The sequence below is a fragment of the Amblyomma americanum genome, chromosome 6 (genome assembly GCF_052857255.1).
Source record: "Amblyomma americanum isolate KBUSLIRL-KWMA chromosome 6, ASM5285725v1, whole genome shotgun sequence".
Taxonomy (NCBI): domain Eukaryota; kingdom Metazoa; phylum Arthropoda; class Arachnida; order Ixodida; family Ixodidae; genus Amblyomma; species Amblyomma americanum.
The window spans coordinates 188,944,756-188,967,006 of NC_135502.1; the positions used below are offsets into that span (position 1 = coordinate 188,944,756).

Below are 22,251 nucleotides of genomic sequence, written 5' to 3' on the forward strand. Positions count from 1 at the left end.
ATCTAAGCCGATGTAAGACTTGCATACATCGAGTTTTTAAAAAAGCTATCTGCCTAGATTCAAGTAAATACGGCATGGTATGTAGATGCCTTATTTGCCAGCAATTGAAGCAAGTGGGACACATGTATCCCGCTGCTGCACAAAGAGTTAAAATTTGGCCCTGTTATAACCAATTTGAGTGCATTTTAAACTATACATCCTTTGACAAGCAGCAGCAGTGGATGTTCATGCATGAATGGCGAGCTATTGAAGTCCAGGAGGCCTGTGCCGGGGCAGCACAAAAGTGGAGATAATGCAGTCCCATGTTGCTTGATACACATAGTAGCTCATTAATTTGACACAGGCTTTGTTCTTTTCAGCGCACATTTCCCAAATGCTCCTGCAAGCGCATTGTGCAACTTGCATATTTGCTTGCTCAATTTAAAACAGATGCACAAGCAGGAGTGATTAGTTCTCAGGGTTTAAAACATTTATTAAAAAGTGTATAAAAAGCAGTACAATGTGTTTGTACAAGGAGCCCATTGAAATGAGCTGCACTCAAAAACTGAGCTGTACATGCATAAAACATCACTGCTGACTGTTCCAACTATAAACCTTTGGGGATTTTATACTGGTTGGGCCATTCTCGCAAAAAAAAAAGTGTTGCAAGAGCAGTGCACAGTACTCATGGGGCACCACCTCCATTAAAAGTCTGTGCATACCGTGTAAATTCGTGTAAGGACCGCACTTTTAAAATTGAAATTTTTTAAAGAAATTAGTCTAAAACAGGGGGTGTGGCCCTTACACGAGGTTATACTGTATATTGAAAAAAGTTGTCGCCAGGTTACATTTTAAAGCCAGAGTTAAAAGCTACATGCTGCGACAGGGATGGAAAGAAATCGGTCTAGTGCAGTTCACTGCCGCCTGAACGTTGTCTTTAAAAACTTCTTCACACTTGATGGAGTTCGTAAAGTCTTGTGGCCTTTCTTCGGCTTTGACGGTGTGGTGTTGCTGGGCGTTCCCTGCAAGTGAAAAAAGCAAGGGCATGGATTCAGTCGGGGCAGAAGAATACATGGGCAAGAATGCCCAAGTTGAGTCTTAGCTGTATGACCATTCTTCAGAGGCTTGGAAGTTTTTTAGTGCGCTAGCACTAGATGCCTCGCTAGCGGAAAAGCCGTCCTGTCTTAGGGTGAAGCCTCTACCTGCCATGCGTGGCAGGTGGAGTGCGTTAGCACTAGGTGGGTCACTAGCAAAAAAGGCATCTCCTGGTGAAGCCTCCACCTGCCACAGCTTGCAGGTGCCAGTGTGGAGAGAGGAAAATACCCTCTACACCTTCAGAGGAGAGGGAAGACCAAGAGAGGGTGACAGGTGATGGGTTGTGTGTGGCAAAGTAGGGAGGGAAATCCCCGTTTCCTTTTCGTGCACTAGCACTACAGGATATCCAGTTTCGCACAAGCTGCAGCCAAGTGGAAACACAGCAACCGCGTCCCGCCAGATCGTGCCAGCTGCTGCTTACATTGTCTACAAATCAGTCATAAGTAACCTATGTGAAGAGCCCATACATATTGTGCTTACAAACCTACATCGCATTTAGTAGTTGAACGAAGTAAATCGGGAGTTAATTTTTTCTCTTTCTCAAATCAAGAGTATCAGAGTTTAGATCTACTTAAAAGGACATTGTTGGGTTAGTTGGTTACATTTTACAGGTGGCATACTAGCTTGCAGCTCATTTAAAAGAAGAAAGGAGACAGATTTATTGCATATACGGGTATGTAGGCTACAACCAGTTTTTTTTTTTACATTCTAATGATGACCATGCTGGGCAAGTCATATGTGCCCTCACACCACGTCAACAAGGTGGTTGGTTGTGGGACAAGCTCCCACCAGAGCTTTGCTTGAATTTCAGCTGTAATAAAGAGGCCACCTAAGCCAACACAAGCGAATTTAGTTCTGCCATGTTGGTGGTACCAAGGTAAGCAGGAACGTTAACATTCAAACCAGATTCTCCGCATTTAGTTACTGCCACACGGGGGGTGTTTGATATATTTTGCCTACTCGTCTGTAACTTATTTAATAACTGATGAAAGTGAAAGATGTTACTATGAAAAGAAAGTTTGAGGATGTTTTCATTTTGCACGTGGCGCCACTAATACTAAAGCATTCACAAGCAAAATGTCGGCCTACATGGATGTACAGCTACAACAGCGTGCCCAGAACAAATTTCTGACTGCTGGATGTGTTCCTACTATAAGTATCCACTGTTGAATGAGTGCCGTCTATGGGGAGGCATTATGTTTGCAGTCAGGAGGTGGGTGCATACTTATGCATGGAAGACCCAGCCATGTCAAGTGACAAGGAGTGTAGTGGACGCCCGCTCTCTGCATCCCATTCGTGAGCTCGTGGCATGTGTGTGGATGAATTGATTTGTGATGATAACCTTATTGAGCAGACTGTATTGCGGGCATTTTTGAATCACTCGAAGACACTGCAGAACTTGCGTGAACTTCTATACAAAGTTCGCCCTAAAAAAATTCGATCATTCAATGTGACAACATTCGGCCACCACAGACAAGTTGGGACACAACCGCAGTGTTGAAGGAACTGCAGTTTCGGAATCTTCTGCCTCACTCACCCTATAGACCTGACGTAGTGCCAAGTGGCTTCTGGGTATTTCCGAAGCTGAAGTTACATCAGAAGGGCACGCGCTTTGCGTCCGACGAAGAGGTCACCAATGCTGTGCCTAGCTGGCATCAGTAGTCGGCCTCATTGTTCCCTGACAGCAAGCAAACAGCAGTGCACCGATGGCAGAGGTGCATCAAAGTTGGTAAGGACCACATCAAAAATTGATTTACATTTCCGAAAGAAATCATTTCTAGCTTTGTTTTGACTGTAACTTATTTCATTTTCATCAGTTAACAAATATCTTGCAGACGAATAGGCAAAATTTACTAAACGCCCCTCTTATTTACTGAAATGTAACACAGGCTTTTCTCAAGATAATTGTCTCTTTTCATGTTTACCCTGATGTTATAATCGAATACCGCAATTTGACTGCCCTAAAGAGATGCCATGCTGCAGTCATTTTGAAGCAATCACAGCTCTGTTTTGGTTTTCGCAGTTTTGAGACGTTATATGGAAACGAGAGTACCATGCAAGCCAAATGCCAATCCATCCAAAGTCAGAAAGTAGTTCTTTTCATTCGCTGGGATCCCATGCCCGTCGTGTCGCGGTGTCATGTTCTTTATATGTGAAGTCATTTGAGGTGCACTTGTTTCTACTGTTGCTGCTGTCCAGTCCACAAGACATCAACACATGCTCAGTGTGGCGCTCGTTTTAAGAGGGAAGCAGCAGCTGCAGCCTAAGATGCTTTTTTGAATGCAAGACTGACCGCAAAGGCTTCCGTGGGCCTCAGCCTGGCCATCGCGTTGTTCTGGAGGAAAAGGTGGCAGACACTGATTGAGTTTGACGGCACCAAGAACATGGTCTTGGGGGTGTCGACAGCAATAAGGAGGACTCTGTCTCAGAGAACTCATTCTCCATAAATGAGGAACAGTGAATATTTTCAAAAACAGGGCAAGCGTCATGATGTCCATTAAAGGTAGATAATTTTTTTGCATCTGTTGGTCTCATATTACATTCACGGTTTTATTTTTTCCACTAGTCATCCCTTGCGCTACATTTGTGCCACGTTACACTAGAGTTAATATAGTAATAATATCCATTTATCCTGGATGAACAATAAACAAAAAAGCCTGATTAAAGTGGAACAACAGCAGCAGCCATAATCACAACACTTTTCTGCCAATTACCAAAGAAGACATTTAATATGATGGAATACAGGAAATACTTACTGAATCACATCTGACGGTGATAAAAACAGTGAATTCATATGAGAAAAATAATGTGAAAATTGCAGTTTCTCACACTTTCAAGGGCCGATACAACTATGACAGAAGAGCAACCTTCCAATAATAGTTGCAAGCGTTGCATCAACATTGCTTCTAGATAGCAATGTACCACAACAGCCAAACGTTTGCAGAACATAACTTTAGTGGAAGAACTTAATTTCATTGCGACTTTTGCATGCAACTCGGCACTTGGTCTGAAAATTAAATCTTAAATTTCAAGAATAAATCTATGCCTCGGGAAACGCATCTGGGCAGGTCACATTGCTCAGATGTCAAGTCCAAGCACCCTCTCAAAAGCACCTGTTCCCTAAAGAGGCCCTATCTCTCAATGCAGTTGATGAATACAACCCTCCCGAATATAATGAAGTGTGGTTGGTGGCATTTGAGTAGACCATGCATACATACTGGCCTTGCCTGTACAATTACAATCTCATTATCACTCAGCTGTACCCTAATTGGTAAAACTGTGCTGGCATGAGCACAGACCACCGACTCAAGGGACCGCAAGGTACGTAGTCGCAATCTCAAGGAGTACTGGCACCAAATTTCGTAGAGTTTTTCAGTTCGGCCCATACACAGAGCCGCAACGACACGTACGCAAGCGCCTCAAGAAACGATCGTACAGTGGCCTTCAGGAATTAAAAATGCTCAAGTCATTTCTGTTGTTGCTCCCTGATCATGCGCAGCAGCTTCCTTTCAATGGTGCCGCCTTTCTGGTCTTTTTGCTGACACTTTGACCAGTCGGCATGCTTGCACGGACTGAGCGACCTTGTAGGTCATCGCCGCGAGCTTGGCCAGCAGTTAGGCAACTTTTCAATCCCACCTTTTTCAATTTCACTGCTTTTTTGGATCACCATGTTCTTTCTGGAGTGGTGTTATAGGGGCTGTGAGACACTCTTCGGTCTCTGCGCTTGCTGGAAGCGTGGATTTTTCGACTGCGAGGGAAAGTTATCGGCACCTCCTTGTTCGCTATAACCGAGTGGTACAGTCAAAGTGGTTCGTTTTGTCTGTTATGCATTGCCATTGCCCTAATATACATTTTGATGATAGCGCCACCCTTGTTCGTAATAAGCAAGCATTCGCTATATCTGCAGACGTTATAATAAATGTGCTCGACTGTATTAAGTCACACTGCTGTATAAGATGCACTGATGAAAAACGAAAAAAACCAAGACTTATACACTGAAAAATGTAGTAAGCTTCCAACACTTAAACAAGACAGCACTTTTTGTGCTGAATTTATGCTTTGCTATGAAAAAAATCACACCCATCAAATGCAGTTTCTGCTGACTGAGCTTCACGCCGACCACTGCTGTAGAATCAGTCAAGTACCGTATTTACTCGAATGTAACCAGTTTTTTCCCGTATTTTTTCCCCTTATAGTCTACCCTCGCGTTATAATCGAATAACACACTTCGACTGGCCTAAAACAGTGTCATGGTGCAGCCATTTCAAAGCAATCAGCTTGGTTTTGGTTTTCGCAGTTTTGCGATCTTATGCTGGCAACATGGGTACCACGGAAACCAAATTCTCATCCATCCAAAGTCAAAGCATTGTTCTCTGTCATTTTTTTGTGTTCGTTGTGACCTCGCACTCAACGCATCATCGCATCGTGTTCTTGTGGCGTCGCTCGCGGTGTACTGATTCAGTGCACACGATGGCAACACATACGACGCTCGTTTTAAGAGAAAAGCGATCCTGTTAGTTGAAGAGGTCAGGAATTCTGCGGCAGCTCGAAGACTTGACCTCAATGAGTCAACCATCCACGGATGGCGGCTGCAGCGGGAGGGACTTTTTAAATGTGAGCTCGATCACAAAGGACTTTGTGGGCCTCACCATGGCCATCACGTCGAGCTGGAGTGGCGGACTTTATTATCGAGCAGTGCAACCGTCTCATGGGGTCAGTGTCAAGATGATCCGTTAGAAAGTTAAGATGTTGCTCGGAAGATGGGAACTTCAGAGCATCTTGTGGGTGAACTCAAACGTTCATGAAGAGGAACGGATTCTCTCTGCGGTGAACAACATCGATACGGCAGAAGTTACCGGGAGACTTCGATAGCGAAAAGGAGGACTCCGTTTTAGAGAACTCTGCCTCCGAAAGTGAGGAAGATGAATAAACATGGTGGTACGATGTCTATTATAGGCACTTTGTTTTGCGTTCTTAAGCCTCGCGTTACATTTGTGGTTTTATTTTTCCCGCTGGGCAGCATGTAAACTCACCCCTCGCGTAACATTCGCAGTCGCGTTACATTCGAGTGAATACGGTATGACTGCATTATGATCGCACAACGAAAGAAGAAAAAGATCCCTGCATCAGAACATCTAGGCCTGGAAGGTGATTGAGATTTAAATGTCTTGCAAGATCTTAAGGCAAAAAGACTTGTACAGTACAAAGGACAACACCAGCAAGAAGTGAATGCACTTTTCACCAGTTAAAATGCCTGTTGCAAGCAAGCACCTGTGCCGTTAGCCCTCCGAATGCACGTTTTGAGCTGGTTAAGTATGAAGCTATAATCACCCAATCTGCCAATTCCCTTGAGGCATGACTGCTTTGTTACAAAATTCAATGCATTCTGTTTGCTTTCTGCGATGCTAGCCACATGCATGTGCAGGGAATGTTTACCTGCATTAGAGCCACATCTGACGCTGCGTACACTACAATGCATATGTGACATTTACGGAATTAAAACACTAAATGCATCAGTTCTGCACACTAAGTGACACTGAAAGTTGGACTATTTCCTGTGCTCCCACACAGTCCCTTTTTCAATCATTGTGCAGCCCTCCATGGTTGCTCCTTCTGCAGATCAGCTTCCTAATCTTAGCAGCCAAATAACTCCTCATAGTTCACTGTGATAGAGTTGACAATTTTGAATTTAGCATGTGTTCTGTTGCTTGAGTATTTAGCTAAACATGTGTCATAAGACCCTGGCTGTCTCTCAAGACATGGACAGCAGCCTGACCCAAAAGGTATACTTTGACTAGCGCTGGCAAATCAAACTTTAGCTCAGGTCTGCTCCGCAGAGGACAAGTAAAACGCCGTCAATGCTCTGTCTGCCAAGCAGTCCCCATTCTTGAACGACAACTTCAAGAGCACTGGAGAGACTGTGTTGGAGAAATGTGAAAGCATTAGTGTTTGCCGCGATGTTGGTGGCTCCTAGTAGACTTTGGCAGCTCTTGTTTATATGACATCATATGGAATGTTGTAGAACTATTTGAAAACCTGCAGATCATCCTACTTCTCAGACACCGACATTCAGGGCTCAGTTTCTTGCTTTACTCTAATTGGTAGTAGGTCTGACGTCAACAGACGTATGGGACGTCACATGGTACCACTAATTAGCCCCATTAACTAACCCCATGAGTTACCCCTATTAATTATTGTCACAGATCGCCACCATTAATCAACACCATTAATTGGTGAAAGTGATTATGATTGCTAATTAGGGTCACTAATTAGCGCATAATGCTGACAACTAAAGACTGGCTCAATACTGCTTAGCCACTGACTTTATATACTTTACCACACCACTCTTGCTTCCACATTCTGCGGACCCATTCCAATGCCAACATAGCCTAGTAGAGCTTTTGCATTAATAATGGGGAACATTCCACACACGACTCGAGTGTACAATAGGTTTGGTGGATATGCTCACCCAGATGGGCTTGGAAGCGCCTTCGTCGCTGCTGCTCGACTGTGTCGGCCGCTTCCGTTTGCTCGTGTCTTCATCTTGGCCAAGTATAGGAGCATAGACAAACCTGCCATCCCCTTTGAGTGGTGTTGCTGGAATGGCGCTCTGCTGTGTCTCAACAGGATAGCAAGATTTCAGGTGTGATGGCACCATTGAATTCCGCCGGTACAGCTCGCTGTACCGGCCCATATGATCCTCCTCCCTGCATGTCATGTCGGCCAGGGTCGTTACAGAGAAGACGTCCTGCTCCTCGTCACAGGAGAAGCGGCTTTCTGCATGCAGAGTGAGGCAGCAGAAATTTAGGATGGCACATTCGAAGTCTCAACTGAAAGAGATCCCCTGCTTTTCACCACATGTATTAACAAGGCAGCGTTAATTTTCCCATTCAGCGGAGAAGCCGGCGGAGCACGAGAAAGTGCGGCTTGGTCAAAAAGGTCGCAACGTCACACAAGGAACGCCGCACTTAAAAAGTGTTTAAAACATCACAAATTGTGAATATAAGGTTGCAGCATGACTCAGACTTCATTATGGCATCCAAGAATGCAAAGTATATATTTTGCACTGAAAAGAAATCTGGGTGAGATAGGAATCGAACCCATGTTCCTTGGATTGCGGGTCAGACATTCTACCCCTAAGCCACCGAGGCATGTTCGCTAGACTTTGTTAAAGGGAGGCCTTGCGCATCTTGTCAGAGAGTGTCCGTGGCTGCGAAGCATGATATGCAAAGAGGATGCCAGGTCACTGAAGCGACCCATTAAGGCTACCACATCATACCCTTAAGTCAGAGCTCAAGTGTCCTATTTTCTGCACAACACGTGTTAAATTGTATAAGCATAATCTTTGCAGTGCGTAACATTATTCTCTTGCTTACATGGAACAGTGAACACTGATAAAAAATGCGCATTTTCGCATTTCGAAACAAGGGGATTCAAACTACTGTCTGTCGCATTCAAAATGCAGCACTACAGTAAAACCTCGATACTTCGAACTCGGTTACCGTATTTTCGCGATTCTAAGCACCCCCCGAATCTAAGCACCCCCCCTATTTTCGGAAAAAAATTTCTGAAAAACTTTGCATGCGAATCTAAGCACCCCCCTTTTTGCGCGGAAGAGAGCGTTGCCGAGGCCGTCAAGTGCACTTGCTCTCTCTTTCGTCGAGCCTGTGCAGTCCCGAGGAGGCGCGGCCTGCGCGTTGTTGTTGTTGTTGTGACTGAGAGAAGGATGAAAAGGAAATTGCACGGGCCTGCCTACTGGCTCGAGCCAAGCCACCACCGCGGCCACGTGCAGATAGAGGAGAGTTAAAAGATCAGAGGAAAGATAAAGAGAAAAGATAAGACGCGCGTCATGGGTCCGCCGGAGCGGACGCTGCTGAAAAAACAGATAAGCGGGCGAGGCCGCGGCCGCGCTCGCCGAAGCGAGGACAGAGGCGGCACAGAACGCAAAAAATAACCAAAAACCAGCCGAAAGCAACCGTAATAATTCTGTCAGTAGTAGTAATTATTTATTTATTTATTTTTGAGTAGTGTCGGGTCTGTCAGCCTGTTGTCACATGGGCCTGGTATTGGCGGCGCTCGGCAGGTTTCGCGGGCATCGCGGGCGCGCCTTGCTTTGTCTAGTGTCAGTTGCTTGATAGCCCTGACGCCTAACGTGCCTAACGCAAGTCGATATGAGTGCAAAGAGGGCTGCCTACAGCTTGAAGTTCAAGCGAACTGTGATCGAGTTTGCCGAAGATAATGGCAACCACAGTGCCGCTGCGGAATTCGGCGTGGACCGGGCGTGCGTCATCAGGTGGAGAAAACAGCGGGACCAGATTTTCAAAGGCGCCGCGACACGCAAGAAGTTCACGGGACCGCGCAAGGGCCGACATCCGCAAATTGAAGAAGTCTGCGAGTTTGTTCGCAGCGAGCGATGCAGAGGCTTCGCTGTCACTGCTGATGCAATTCAGCTCAGAGCGATGGAAATAGCAACACGAATGAAGATTCCCCGCACGGTGTTTCGTGCAAGCCGGGGCTGGGTGGAGCGCATGATGAAAAGAAATGGATTTTCGTTGAGGCGTCGGACAACAATATGCCAGAAGCTGCCGTCCGATTTCGAAGAAAAACTTATTGCCTTTCAGCGGTATGTGATTAATCTCCGCAGGCAACACAGCTACGAGCTCGGCCAGATCGGCAACGCTGACGAGACGCCGGTGTACTTTGACATGCCGAGGGCGTGCACAGTTAATGAAGTAGGAGCCCGAGAAGTAAAAGTGAAGACGACAGGTTATGAGAAGCAACGTGTCACTGTGATGCTATGCGTAACAGCCGACGGCCACAAACTGCCGCCGTATATCATCTTGAAAAGAAAAAGCCTGCCGAAGAATGAGCTTTTTCCTAAAGATGTCATCGTACGAACCCAAGAGAAAGGGTGGATGACAGCAGAACTGATGTCCGACTGGATTCGAGTCGTGTGGCAGCAGCGCCCGGGAGCATTGTTCGGCGCATCTGCAGGCACACGGTCAATGCTTCTGTTGGACGCGTTTCGTGGTCATCTCACCCCCCAGGTAAAAACAAAGCTCCAAAACAGCAATTGCGACCTGGTTGTTATTCCAGGCGGCATGACGCCAGTGCTGCAACCTCTCGACGTATCGGTAAACAAGCCCTTTAAAGCTAATCTTCGGCAGGAGTATGAAGAATGGGTGCGGAACCCCGACCGGAAGAAAACGCCGATGGGAAAGCTGCAGAAAGCACCCCCGTCAACCATCGCAAGGTGGATTTCGGAGGCGTGGAAGCGGGTGCAAGTTGATGTTGTGGTGAAATCATTTAAGAAGTGTTCCATTACAAATAACTTCGACGGAACTGAAGACGACCTGCTCTGGGATACTGAGAGCGGCTGCTCGAGCGGTGCGACGGACTCGAGTGGCAGTGAGAGTGACGAGTAGCAGATAGCGGTGCGTTCACTGTCTGCAGCTATTTTTCTTTTGAATGTTTCCTAAATAAAATGTTTTTTCTCGCGCCCGTTTCATCGAGATTTCGCCGCGAAAAGAGGGGCCCGGGGGGGGGTCTAGATTTTTCGAATCTAAGCACCCCCTCTCACTTTGGGCATCGCGATCGTGAAAAAAAGGGGGTGCTTAGAATTAAGTAAATACGGTAATTCGAAGGTTTTCTGCGGTCCCGTATTTTCCAATCTAAATCTGGCTGGATAATTCAAGCAGGCGGCCTATGTCAGCCCGGTTAATTAGAAAATTTCGGGTGCTATGTGGCAATGCCTGATTCATGTTTCGACGCAAACCCGGCAAAACGACGGCCGTACAGAGCCGCGAGGCAAAGCCACATAGCAATGGCGATGATTTATAGCCGGAGCACTCTCAGCACTAAAATCGGTCCACAGTGCACCCCGCGGACCGCCGAAACGCGCGCCTGCAGAGCAGAAGACGTGCTTCACTGCAACGCGGCGGGCATATCCGTTTTTATCACGTGATCTTGCCCCCCCTCCATCCGACGGCGTGCTTCACCCTCTCTTCACACAGCATCAGCGGGAGCACGTGTTCCGAACCGCAACCGCTCTTTAGTGATGCAAGACTATCGATAGTACTATCGATAGTTGTGTCACTATCGAACTATCGATGGTAAAAAAAAACTATCGATAGTAATATCTAGAGTAATATCAATAGCACCATCTATAATACCTTCAAACTGTACCAGCTACCTTTTAAGCCGAATTGTCCCGCTTTTGCGTCTCAGTTTAAAGTGGCAGTGATTTTAACTCTAGCAAGCTCTCACAATCCTGACAGTTATCTTTAAAATTAGTTAACTTGTATACAGCTCGGCGTGTAGAAGAAAAATGCACTAGGCTTGCACAGTGCATATGAATGCTATCATGAGGCACAGTAATTAACATTCGTTCTTCTTGCGTCGCCTTGTTGCATTCTTCGTTGCACCTTAAAGAAGCACAGCTGGTCGAAATCATTAGGAGAACTGCACAGTGCACCCCTCATAGCCGGAGTCTCTTTCGGGCATTAAGCCTCATAATACCGTGAAACCAACAAGGCATCGTAAATGTTTTAGAAACATCACAGGGCAACGAACGCAGAATATCGATAGTCTTACTGTTGACGGTCTCACTATTAATAGTCTCACTTTTGATAGTACTACTATCGATAGTTTTTTACACTACCGATAGCTTAAAAAACTAAAGTTTTTCATCACTACCGCTCTTCCCCCGTGCATCCGACGCTGCAAGTAGCCACGCAGGTCTCGCTTGCGCCATTTCTTTTGTGTTGTGCGCGGCGGTTAGGGGTCGGCTTTTTGGGCTGCGCAGAATTGCTAGCTTTGTGGCCATACCAGTGAATGAAATGCCGAAGTACGACTTTAACGCTGCAGCAGAAGTTCAGCTTGATCCAAGAAGCAGGCAAGAACGCTTGTTCCAAGACTGAGTTGGATAAAAGGTACGGCGTGCCCCTCTCGACGTTGTCCGCAATACTGAGCAACAAGCCGAAGATAATAGAGGCCTACAGCAAGACACATTCTTTGAAGCGGTCATGAGTGCGGGCCCCCACGTATCAAGATGTGGAATCTGCTCTGCTTCACTGGCTGCAGAAAGCAAACGCAGCCCACCTTCCCGTCAATAGAACGCTACTGCGGGAAAAGGCCAACGACCTAGCTCTACAACTTGGGCATGAAGAATTCAAGTGCAGAAACGGATGGCTTTGCCGCTTTAAAAAACGTAATAATTTGACATTTCTGACCATCTGTGGTGAGAGCAGCAGTACTAACGGGAGCGTTGTCAAGGGTTAGAAAAAGCACACTTTGGCGCCGCTGCTTAGCGAGTACGGTGCAGACGACATTTACAACCTTGACAAGGGTGCACTTTTTTTATAAGATGCTGCAAACAAAAACATTTGCAGTGAAGAACACCACACTCAAGGGTAGAAAACAGGCCAAGGACAGGATTACTGTGCGAACATGTGCGGTAAACACAAGCTGTCGCTACTGGTTGTTGGGAAGACGGGGAAGCCTCGCTGCTTCAAAAATGCACAGCTGCCGCCAAAGGATGAACTCGCCTACAGGCACAGTAAGAAAGCCTAGGTGACAGGTGCAATATTTGAGCAGTACGTGCAGCAACTTGACCACAAGTTCGCGGCCACAGGCAGGAATGTCCTATTTGTCGTCGACAACTGCCCGGCACATTGCGACATCCCACATCTCCAGGCCATCAGGATAGTATTTTTACCTCCGAACACCACTTCGATTTCACAGCCGATGGACTAAGGCGTCATTCACCACACAAGGAAGATTTATCGGCACAACTTGCTCAAGCGCATGCTCCTTTGCTATGACAATGGCAAGGAGTACTCCACTGACCTCCTCGGAGCCATATGCCTCATGGTATATGCTAGGAAACAAGTGGAGCCCACACTGATCTGGCGGTGTTTCAAACACGCTGGTTTTTCCAATGAAAGCACTGTTGATGCCGATGCTGATTACCCATGTACGCTTGACAAAGAAGGAGCAGAGTATTGCGACCACATCAATGCACTCTGCGCAGAGGAGGGAGAGTCCAACGCAGTCAGCTTTGCCGAGTATCTGAACTTTGAGAATGATGAGCAGAGAGGCTACTCAGATTTGGAGAGTGAGATTACTGCTGTTGCGAACATGCGCAATGAAAGCAAGGATAGCGACGACGACACTGACGAGCCTCCCCGAGCACCTGCTCTCTGTGAAGTTATCGGATCGCTGAACGTTATCCGCAGTTTTGTTGAGTGCCACGGTGGAAATTCTCGAATGTTTCACCTAGTTGACCAACTCGACAACATGACCTTAGGTGCCGCAAACTACCGGAAGCGGAAAAACCAGCATCTCTGGTTACTTTCAGTAATTCAAAGTATGGCGAATAAAGGTACCCCGTTCCTGCAACGAATTTTTTTGCCTGAGTCGTATTTCTTGGTGTGTTCGGTTAATTCGAAAACCCGCTTAATTCGAAGATTTCTCGCAGTCCCAATGACTGAATTAAAGAGGTTTTACTGTAGTACATTAAACCACAGAACCAATGAGAATGAGTGCTTTTAATTCTTTGTATTCCAGCAGCCACATATGTGGCCAAAAAATAACAAGACTCAAGATCTTTTATCTGACACGAATCTCCTGAATCATATTTGCACCACATGAGTTCTTCATAAAAGCCACTCTAGGTGAGAGCAGGTGCTGCGACAACAGCACCAGCAAAACAGAAAACATGGCATTTGTTCTCCAGAAGTTGTCGTACGGGGTACCACGTGCCTGCATTTTTAGTGAATGTTTACCTGTTCATTCATTCATACATTTTTTCTCTATTCTAATAAGAGCAGTAGATGCCCTTGCTAATATCTGTTGCAACATGTGCTGCAAAAGTTTTGTTAGGGGAATGATTGTCAGTGCATCCATGTGCGTTGCCATCAGAACCGTGAGGATACTGCTGTATCTGAGGTTGGCACATCGTTCTCTCGCAAACAGTATGGAAAGAGTTTGGGAAAGTTGGCTTGAAAAATTCAAACTACAGATGGTCCTTGGTCTCATGAGTGCAGAAAAATCCACAGATCATGATGAGACAAGGCAACTCTCGCCACTACTGCGTCCAACAGAGTGTTAAACATTCTGGACACAATAGGGTGCGATCGTGTGAACCGCACTGCACAGGAAGTGCCTCAAAGCAATGCATGTTGGTATCTCACAAGGCGAAACAAACAGCGAATGGGGGTTGCAGCGCAAGAGATTGCTTTCGCAAGTTTCCCAAGGAGTAACCCAGCACTCCCAGTGCACACGTATGTGTACGCCTACTTTTCCGAGAAATAAGGACCATTCAAACTAGTTTCTGGCTCTCGTGCTTTCGTTTTGGCCTGATGAGTGCATGTGTACAGTAAAAATTTATTTTCCGCAAGCAAATCCAGCATGGGAAACTAAGGGATAACTGTACTCATATCCATTCCCATAAAAATTTTTCCTATACGGCGCTAGGTGGCAGTCTCACAGCTTAATCAGAAGCTGCGAATGCCAAACAGACTAGCCATTATTCCTTATGTATCCCTAAAAACTGCACACAGTTCCGCTTTCAAGAGAGTGTTCTGTCTTCCACTTTGTAGTGTTTGATAGCATGAACTACTGCGGCCTTCGTCCTTGTGCACACATTCATATTCTTATGTACACAATACCACACAGCCCATCAGTCAAGAGCCAGTCAAGAGAGAGAATTCTTTGCTAAGACATTTTAGCACACCAAGTCATTAAGGTACAACATAGTGAAAGGCTCCTGATACATAAGCTCACAGCATGACAAACAGCCCTAGGTACCTGAAAGTCGTGTTGAACCAGCTCTTTTATGCCCTTTAATCGAAATCGAACAAAGGCACAATGTTGCAATCCAAGTCTTCTATGTGCACAATAATAATTCCCTGGACATTTGTCCCCAAGGTAATGAGACTTGAGCACAGATCTTCTAGACATGGCAGAACAACTGGCCGAATGCGACTGTGGCACCCTTTTGCATCGTATTTATATAGCCTTCCTTCTTCAGTTAAAACATCACTCCGACTCCACAATAGCCTGTGATGATCCTTTAAAGGATGCAGCTTGCAGCAAACTTTTTCTTATTTCTTGATGCATTTACATGAAAATATTTGGGCATTTTTATGACTACTCTCTTACAATTTCACTGTTATATCTCCAGAAAATTGCTTTCTAAGACAGTTAAACTTCAATTTCAGTAAAATCAGCAGTTTACTTTCTAATACTGAAATTTCGCTACATCGCCATTAGTCTCCTAGAATGGTAAGAATCAATCAAAAACGCACTGCAGATAACTGGCAGGAAAAAAAAAAAAACTTTATTTGTGATGAAAATGGTTTTTCTGCCCTTTCTTTGCCAGCAACAACAGCATTACGCACATCTTGCTTATGTTGCAAGCTTGCGAGCAACCTCAGCAACATACCTCACGGGTACCGGGAACAATGCGCTCGTCTTTTTTATTTTGCTGTCATTGTGAGCCTCTTGTGAGTGCCCTGAGCACACCACTAACGTGACGACATGCTCCACCACTGCAACATCGTGGCCGTCAGCGGCAGCCTCACGGCAGGCACCGTGACAAGCTATTTAAGGCAGGCACATTTGTTTTGAATTAAAATGATGAATTCATTGATGAAAAATGATGAATGGTGCCTGAAAAGGTTATGCACTCCCAGCCAAATTTTTAGCATTTTGACCAAGTACTTGCCTGAGAAAATGCTCGAGTCAAGGGCTGCCGCTTGCGCAAGTTGCCCAGACCTCGACTCCCTGAAACATAGAATCCCAAGGAAAGATTGAGAAATGCAAGTGAATTCAAGAAGAATGGCAAGCAGTGAAACTATCAGCAATTAATCACAATTAAGGGCAGCAGTAGAAGAAATTACTGTGCAAGCTAGCTTTTCAGTGTGCCACTACTCAGTAGTTTTTTAGAGACAGCACACCAAAAATACATGCTCCTAGGCACATCTCATTCCACCCTCAGGCCTTAATCACCAGAATCGCCAGTTGCGAAACAACTGACTAAGGCGGCAGTCAGACCTGTGACGCAGCCGAGGGTGCCAAGAATCTCTGGCTCTGGACAGGCCGCCACTGGAATCTGAACCTGGCAACGCTTAACTGCGCTATTGTTGGTTAGAGGACAGCCGAGAACTAGGTCCAAGATCTGTAAGGATATAGTTAGAATTCTACAGCATTAAAGAAAGGGTGGCAGCTATCGTAATGAAGCCTAGTAAGAAGTACCCATTTGAAGGAACCGGTGGGAGCCGGCCAGTATTGGGAGCTGAACCCACTCCCTCCCGAAGCCAAGGTGGGTGCGTGAAGGAAAGCATACGTAAAAGCACTATCGCAACCATGCAGAAAAAGAAAAAGATAGTGTACGATTCAGGACAGCCACCAGGCAAGGATACATGCGTCCACTTTACCGAGTGCATATTTACAAGAAATAGTATTTACAGGGTCGGACTGTTTCCAGTTTCACACATTATACAGAGAGCCGCAATGCAAAAAGCCCAAGAGTGGGACTAAAAAAAGAATATAAGAAAACTGAAGGAATGCCCAACAGTGTGGGAAGGAAAACAGTTCAATTACATGGCGAGGTGTGATGTAGTTAATAAGGGCTGTACAGGTGAGGCCAAAATAGCACACTCCGGCATACAAACTTTTCCTACACATTCCATACAAAAAAATTATTGTTTTGTCGCGGTATATGTGAGCACACCGGCGGCATTTGCTAGCATATCCACTAATTACCTCCTTATTTTTGCTAGCAAGGCAGCTAAGTGAAAAGCTTTCTTGTTGGACATTATGATACAAGTAGCATGTGTGTCATCACTAAATATGCATGTCTCAAGAAAATTCAGATATCCTGTCACCTGGCTTGTCAGAAAGAAAAAAAGGCCAGTAGCCAGTGATGCCTCACTTGCTTCAAAACTTATCTAATGTCTTCTCTTTCCACAAATTACCAGTCGGGGCTCATTCACCATAATGACGGAGAAGATCCACCCAGGTGAAGTGCCCAGAGATCAAAACCATGAGAAAATTTACAAGCAGAATAAGAATGTTAGGAATAACAGTTGGGAATTATAATAAGTGACTAGGTTGCAGTGCATCTGGCAGGCACTGGCGGGTTACAAGCAGCAGCTCACGAATATCCCTCAAAAAGAAATGTACGAGTTTTGTCCTACCGGCATTTATTTATGGGGCTAATACACCCATTATCCAAAGCAAAGGGCTGAAATTGATTTGAGCATAGCACAGAAGGCTATGAAAAGAGCACAGGAATTGAAGAAAATAACCAATGTACTTTATCCCAGCATCAATTAGGAGGAGAAAATGAATTTGGAAAGGATGCATAATGTGCAGAAAAGATAACCAATCTGTCTTGTTAAGGTAGATTCCAAGCAAAGAAAGATGCATAGCTAGGTTAGAGTGCAAACCAGGTGAAGCAGCAGAGATTGGGAAATATGCTGAGACAAGACGGCTATGATTGGCACAGCCCATGGCTGACTGGGAGAGGCCTTCGCTTTGCAGGGGACATAGACAAAGTAGCGTGCGTAGCGTGGGAAGCCTGTACCGCCCAGGGCACAATGGGCTACGGGACACAGCAAAATTAGGATGGGCGAGTAAAAGAAACAAGAATAATATTGGCCAGGCAGATGGAGATGCCATGCCCAGGGACAAGTAAGAGCATCCCTGCAATTCTGGACTCACCGGCGAGGGTTGCCTTTCCAAGCCGTCGCTGGCACTGAAAGGCAAAGAAAGCAATGGTGCACGTTCAATATTCCTGAAAGCAATGCAAAATGAGACTAACTTAAAGATCAGCAAAAGAAAAAAGGACAATACTGAAAAAAAAAAGAAAGGATTGAATAAATGGTCTCATAGTGTGAATAACTTACTTGGCAATTCTTGACAACCCTTTGTACATTTTTACACTGCAGCCCAAGCAGCACTACCAAACGACAACCTCCTGTGGCTCCACTATAAAACTTCACGACCCCTGGGACAACCAGTTTTCTGGGAAGAGCAAGGCAGAGCTTAATTCTTAACTGGTTTGGTTTGGTTTATGGGGTTTAATGTCCGAAAGCTATGAGGGACGGCGTAGTGGAGGGCTTGGGATAACTTAAACCATCTGGAATTCTTTAGCATGCACTGGCATTGCACAGTACGTTGGCCTCCAACGTATCACCTCCATCAAAATGCAGCCACCGGGGCAGAAATGAGGGGGGCCGGGATAGAACCTGTGTTTCTCGGACCAGCGGCTGAGCTTAATCCTCAGCTATCTCTTGTTCTACGCGCACAACCCTATGCCCAATATGGCGCCGCCCTTCGACCTCTTTTTGAAAAGATCTGTACAACAGGGTGTCCCAAATTGTGTTCCGCATGAACCTTGCACACACTATTCTGGGTCTAATACTATGACTGCTCAAAGCAAACTGTGTTACTCTATAGACAGTCATTTTAATTAAATTTGTCCATTTTCCTTTAATGTGCGTGCAGAGAGAGTCTGCATGCTCCTTTCTGGATGTATTTCAGGCAAGAAAAGACAAAAGTCAACACACATCGGGTTCCATGGCACTTTTTGACAATGCTAAGAAAGCTGAGAACCCCTGCTATAGCGTTTACAAGTGCGCTGCTTTCATGTGCTCATCAGCCGGTGAGACATCCTTAGAAACTAAAAAGGAATGCCCTTAGCTTCAACTGTACAGTGAGAAGTTTCACCCAGGCACTACTACGCTGGGTCAAGGAGAAACGAGTGCATCAAATAAGTAGGAACAAGTCAAGTGCAAGGCAATGTTCACTGTGCAAAGAACAAGACACCTTGTGTGCAATACAGCAGCACAGCTTGAACATGGAGCTTACGACAAATGCCTGCAAATGTTTCCAATGATTGGGCAAAGTGAATTCAAGAGCTGTGAAATAGTTTAATGCTAATTTCAGGCCATCAGGCATTGGATTCCACGCCAGAAGGTCACGCACACTACTTGCAGAGCCTCCAAAGCATTGCTCGTGAAGTGTGAAAGAGTACGGTGGCTTGTGCTCCGAAAAAAGAAAAAAAACACACAACCGGAAACCAGTGTGACCATCAGCATAGCCGACCAACTCTAAGTAATCTCCAATATACTTTGCCAAAGTTGAAGTTTTACTGGGCAGAAGCTGAAACCCGTAGCCGAGGAAACCGGTGTTGGATGCTTTGAAAAGAGTGAGCTCTGCAGTGAGCCATTTCCAGCAGGTATGCCTGTCTTGAAGAACTGCAACCTATTTTTCCTCTCTGAACACACATCATGGCTGAACACACTGTATCTACTTTGCAAGCTGCTGGTTTCAAACCCCAACCCAACTCATTCCACTAAGATTTTGTTGGCCTGGTACAGTCAAAGGACACGTTTCAAGTTCCGTCAGGCTGTCTGGTTTGGTTTCATTAGCTTTGCTCCCAGAGACTGTCAGAGTGCCATCAGCAAGCACTGCATGCTTGAATACTTGCATGGACTGCAGCAGTTACCAGGAACAGCCTTATCTGCAACAGATCAAGCGCGGTTCACAAGTTTTTCCAACACTAAAAGACTCAAAAAGGAAGCTGAACTATGTTAATAACTTGAAGAGCTTCGAAGGTTCAAATTTACGTTGTTTTTTTTTGCGGTAGCACTCAGAATGGCAGTGTGGCCACGAAATAAAGCAACAACAGCATCCAGACTTCTCCACATAGCACAGTGCCATGTGGAAACCACATGACGACGTCATCTGCTGGCATGGCACACATCCAGCTTCTTCAAATGAAGAAAGAAATGCCATCCACAGTAAACCCCATGCTACGCTGCTTGGTGATGGAAAGTGGAAATCTGGGTCTGTATTCAGAGTTTGTGTCATAATAAAAAGTGTGATAATCTGCCACAGCGGCTACACCTGATTGGTTGAAACGCCAGAAGCGGATGTGGTGGTTCGGATGCAGCAAAAAGGGTCGAAAATTGTGATGGTGACATCAGACACATAGCATACGCTCCTCTAGCAGCAGATACTCAAGGACAGCCAACATGGCAGCGCACTCTGAAGCGGTGCCTCTCGCTTCAAAGTGAACTCGTGGATATTACTGCGTTTTTCGGCACGTGACCTGGCTATAAACAAGGTACGGGACCTTCACTTTGTCTTATCTTGCGTATAACAAATTGGTTGGAAGATAAATTTGGCCTCTTTTCTTTAGCTGGACTATTCAGTTGCTTCTAGGCCTATCAAGCACCGGTTTGGTGTAGAAATCGTTCTCTTCCTTCAAACTGGATGGCGCCACTATCAGAGTCATCTCGTCTGCGCATGTTGAATGATGTAACGTAAAGCAGTATGACCCACAAAATACTTGTGTTCAGTGCGCGCAAACATGCATTTCCTATTCTAGAGCTCTGTATTAGCTGTTGAAGCGTCCTGCATCATGTTCTTGTGTAATGTCTGCCAGCGTGAAACCACTCACGTGCACAGATGGCTAGTCACCAGCGACACGCTGCTACACCGAAGCATCTCACATGCCAGAGGTGGTTTTTTGGTGTCCCTTACGGTTCTCGATAGCCGCAGTGGCGTGGCTCTGCATCATTGAGCTCGCGAGTTAGCTTGCAAGCTAGTTTTAAAGCGTCAGTGCGGGCATGCCTGCGCTTCGTACCATGGCGAACTTAAGAAAACTTCGTCTGCGAAGTCTCCCAACGCAACTATGAAGAAAAACACAGCAAGATTTTTTTAGCTCTTCCCTTTTATTTATTGGCAGCAGAAAAATAAAAAACCTCACAGCGTCATCTCGCGGTTCTTAGTGCCTGCATAAAGAAATAAAAACGTAAATTACCGTCTGCACAACCGTCTGATCACAGCACCAACTTGGCGTTCAGCGATGTTGCAGACGGTAAGTCATCACGCTGTCTTGTCCACCGCGGCAGGGAGCACGCATTGTGCAGAGAGTGAGTACATGCCACAAATTCTCCTCTCCATTCCCTTTTACCGTCAAGATAAATGTAAAGTGCCGTGTTGTGCGAACAAGCTAGCTGCCTTTTATATACCATAGGCGATCAACGGCTGTAGCAGCCACCTTCTGTCACTGAAAATCCATGTGTCGTTTCGCAGCACGATATGCTCTTCTTAAGTGCACCTCCAGCCTTTCTGATACAGAAAAGGGTATCTGAACAATTGTTTCTATTTGTTTAAGTCCATTGTTCAAGCGAAGCAGCTTTCATATTTGCCCCTTTACAGTGGAATCCGATGGGCAACTAAACTTATGGCTGGATGTTTCTTCTCTCGCATTGGTCGCATTCCATTTGTCGGAAAAGAGCAAAAGCGCCGCTGGTCATTTTGCTGCGGCAACCGCAATGCAGTGACATCCTGCCGCCACTCACAGTCTCAACCGAACTGACATCTGCTTCCGGCGCTTTGACCAATAAGGTGCAGCCGCTGCAGCAGATTATGACGCTCTTTATTGTGACACAAACTCAGAATACGGATTCTGGCTGCTGTAAGTGACGCCATCACTCAGCTTCTCAGCATAGAATCATGCCAAGGAGAGAAGCATGAACACAGCCACGGATTCGGTCAGCAATTGCTACGTCTCCGTTCAAGATGGTAGCACCAAAAACAAATTGTTTACTTGCAACTGTCATACAGTCCATTTCTTGAAACTCATCCAATTCTAAAAACTCTCAATCAACGGCTCTTTAAAGGAACTTGAGTACAAAGTGAAGTCGGCCTGTATTGACAGACTACGGCATTCTAATAGCAGAGAGACCAGTCTGACTGAAAATTGAGTTTTTAAAAGCAATAAAAGAAAAAAATGCAGGTGTCGCCATTGCCAGCTTATTTCGGAATTAATATGAGTGTGTTGATACCAAATTTTTTGGCGCAGATCACAGAGGCTATGCTACACTGACATTTGCTTAAAAACTGTGATAACCAGTCTTTCCAAGTGAAGGTGTCACGAGTTTGAATGTTAAAATTTTCTCGCCATTCGATTAAATTTTCCTGGCTATAAATCTGTATTCTTTGTCCAACAAATGTTTCCATTTGCATCCAGAAAAAGCTAGATAATCAAATTTTGCTGAGCATAATTCAATACATGTGTCCCATTTGCTTCAAGTGCCGACAAACTTAAAAACGGCGGACCTACCGTAAAAACCGGACTTAGGTCGACCCCCCGAC

The 22,251-nt window shown here is 45.5% G+C and overlaps 1 protein-coding gene across 3 annotated transcripts in view; it reads right to left on the reverse strand.

Moving 5' to 3' along the window:
- Nucleotides 1–451: 451 nt before the first annotated feature.
- LOC144094220 (uncharacterized) overlaps nucleotides 452–22,251 on the reverse strand; it is a 91,548-nt gene continuing 69,748 nt past the window's right edge. For 2 of the 3 annotated variants that reach the window (XM_077628153.1, XM_077628152.1), the window contains exons 14-18: nucleotides 19,574–19,606; nucleotides 17,803–17,836; nucleotides 15,803–15,861; nucleotides 7,544–7,851; nucleotides 745–1,001 (exon numbers count right to left, since the gene is read on the reverse strand). In XM_077628153.1, the coding sequence (XP_077484279.1) occupies nucleotides 894–1,001; nucleotides 7,544–7,851; nucleotides 15,803–15,861; nucleotides 17,803–17,836; nucleotides 19,574–19,606 (542 nt within the window). In that variant the 3' untranslated portion in view covers nucleotides 745–893. Of the gene's footprint in view, nucleotides 1,002–7,543; nucleotides 7,852–15,802; nucleotides 15,862–17,802; nucleotides 17,837–19,573; nucleotides 19,607–22,251 lie in introns of all 3 variants that reach the window. The other variant, XM_077628154.1, reaches the window with a different exon arrangement.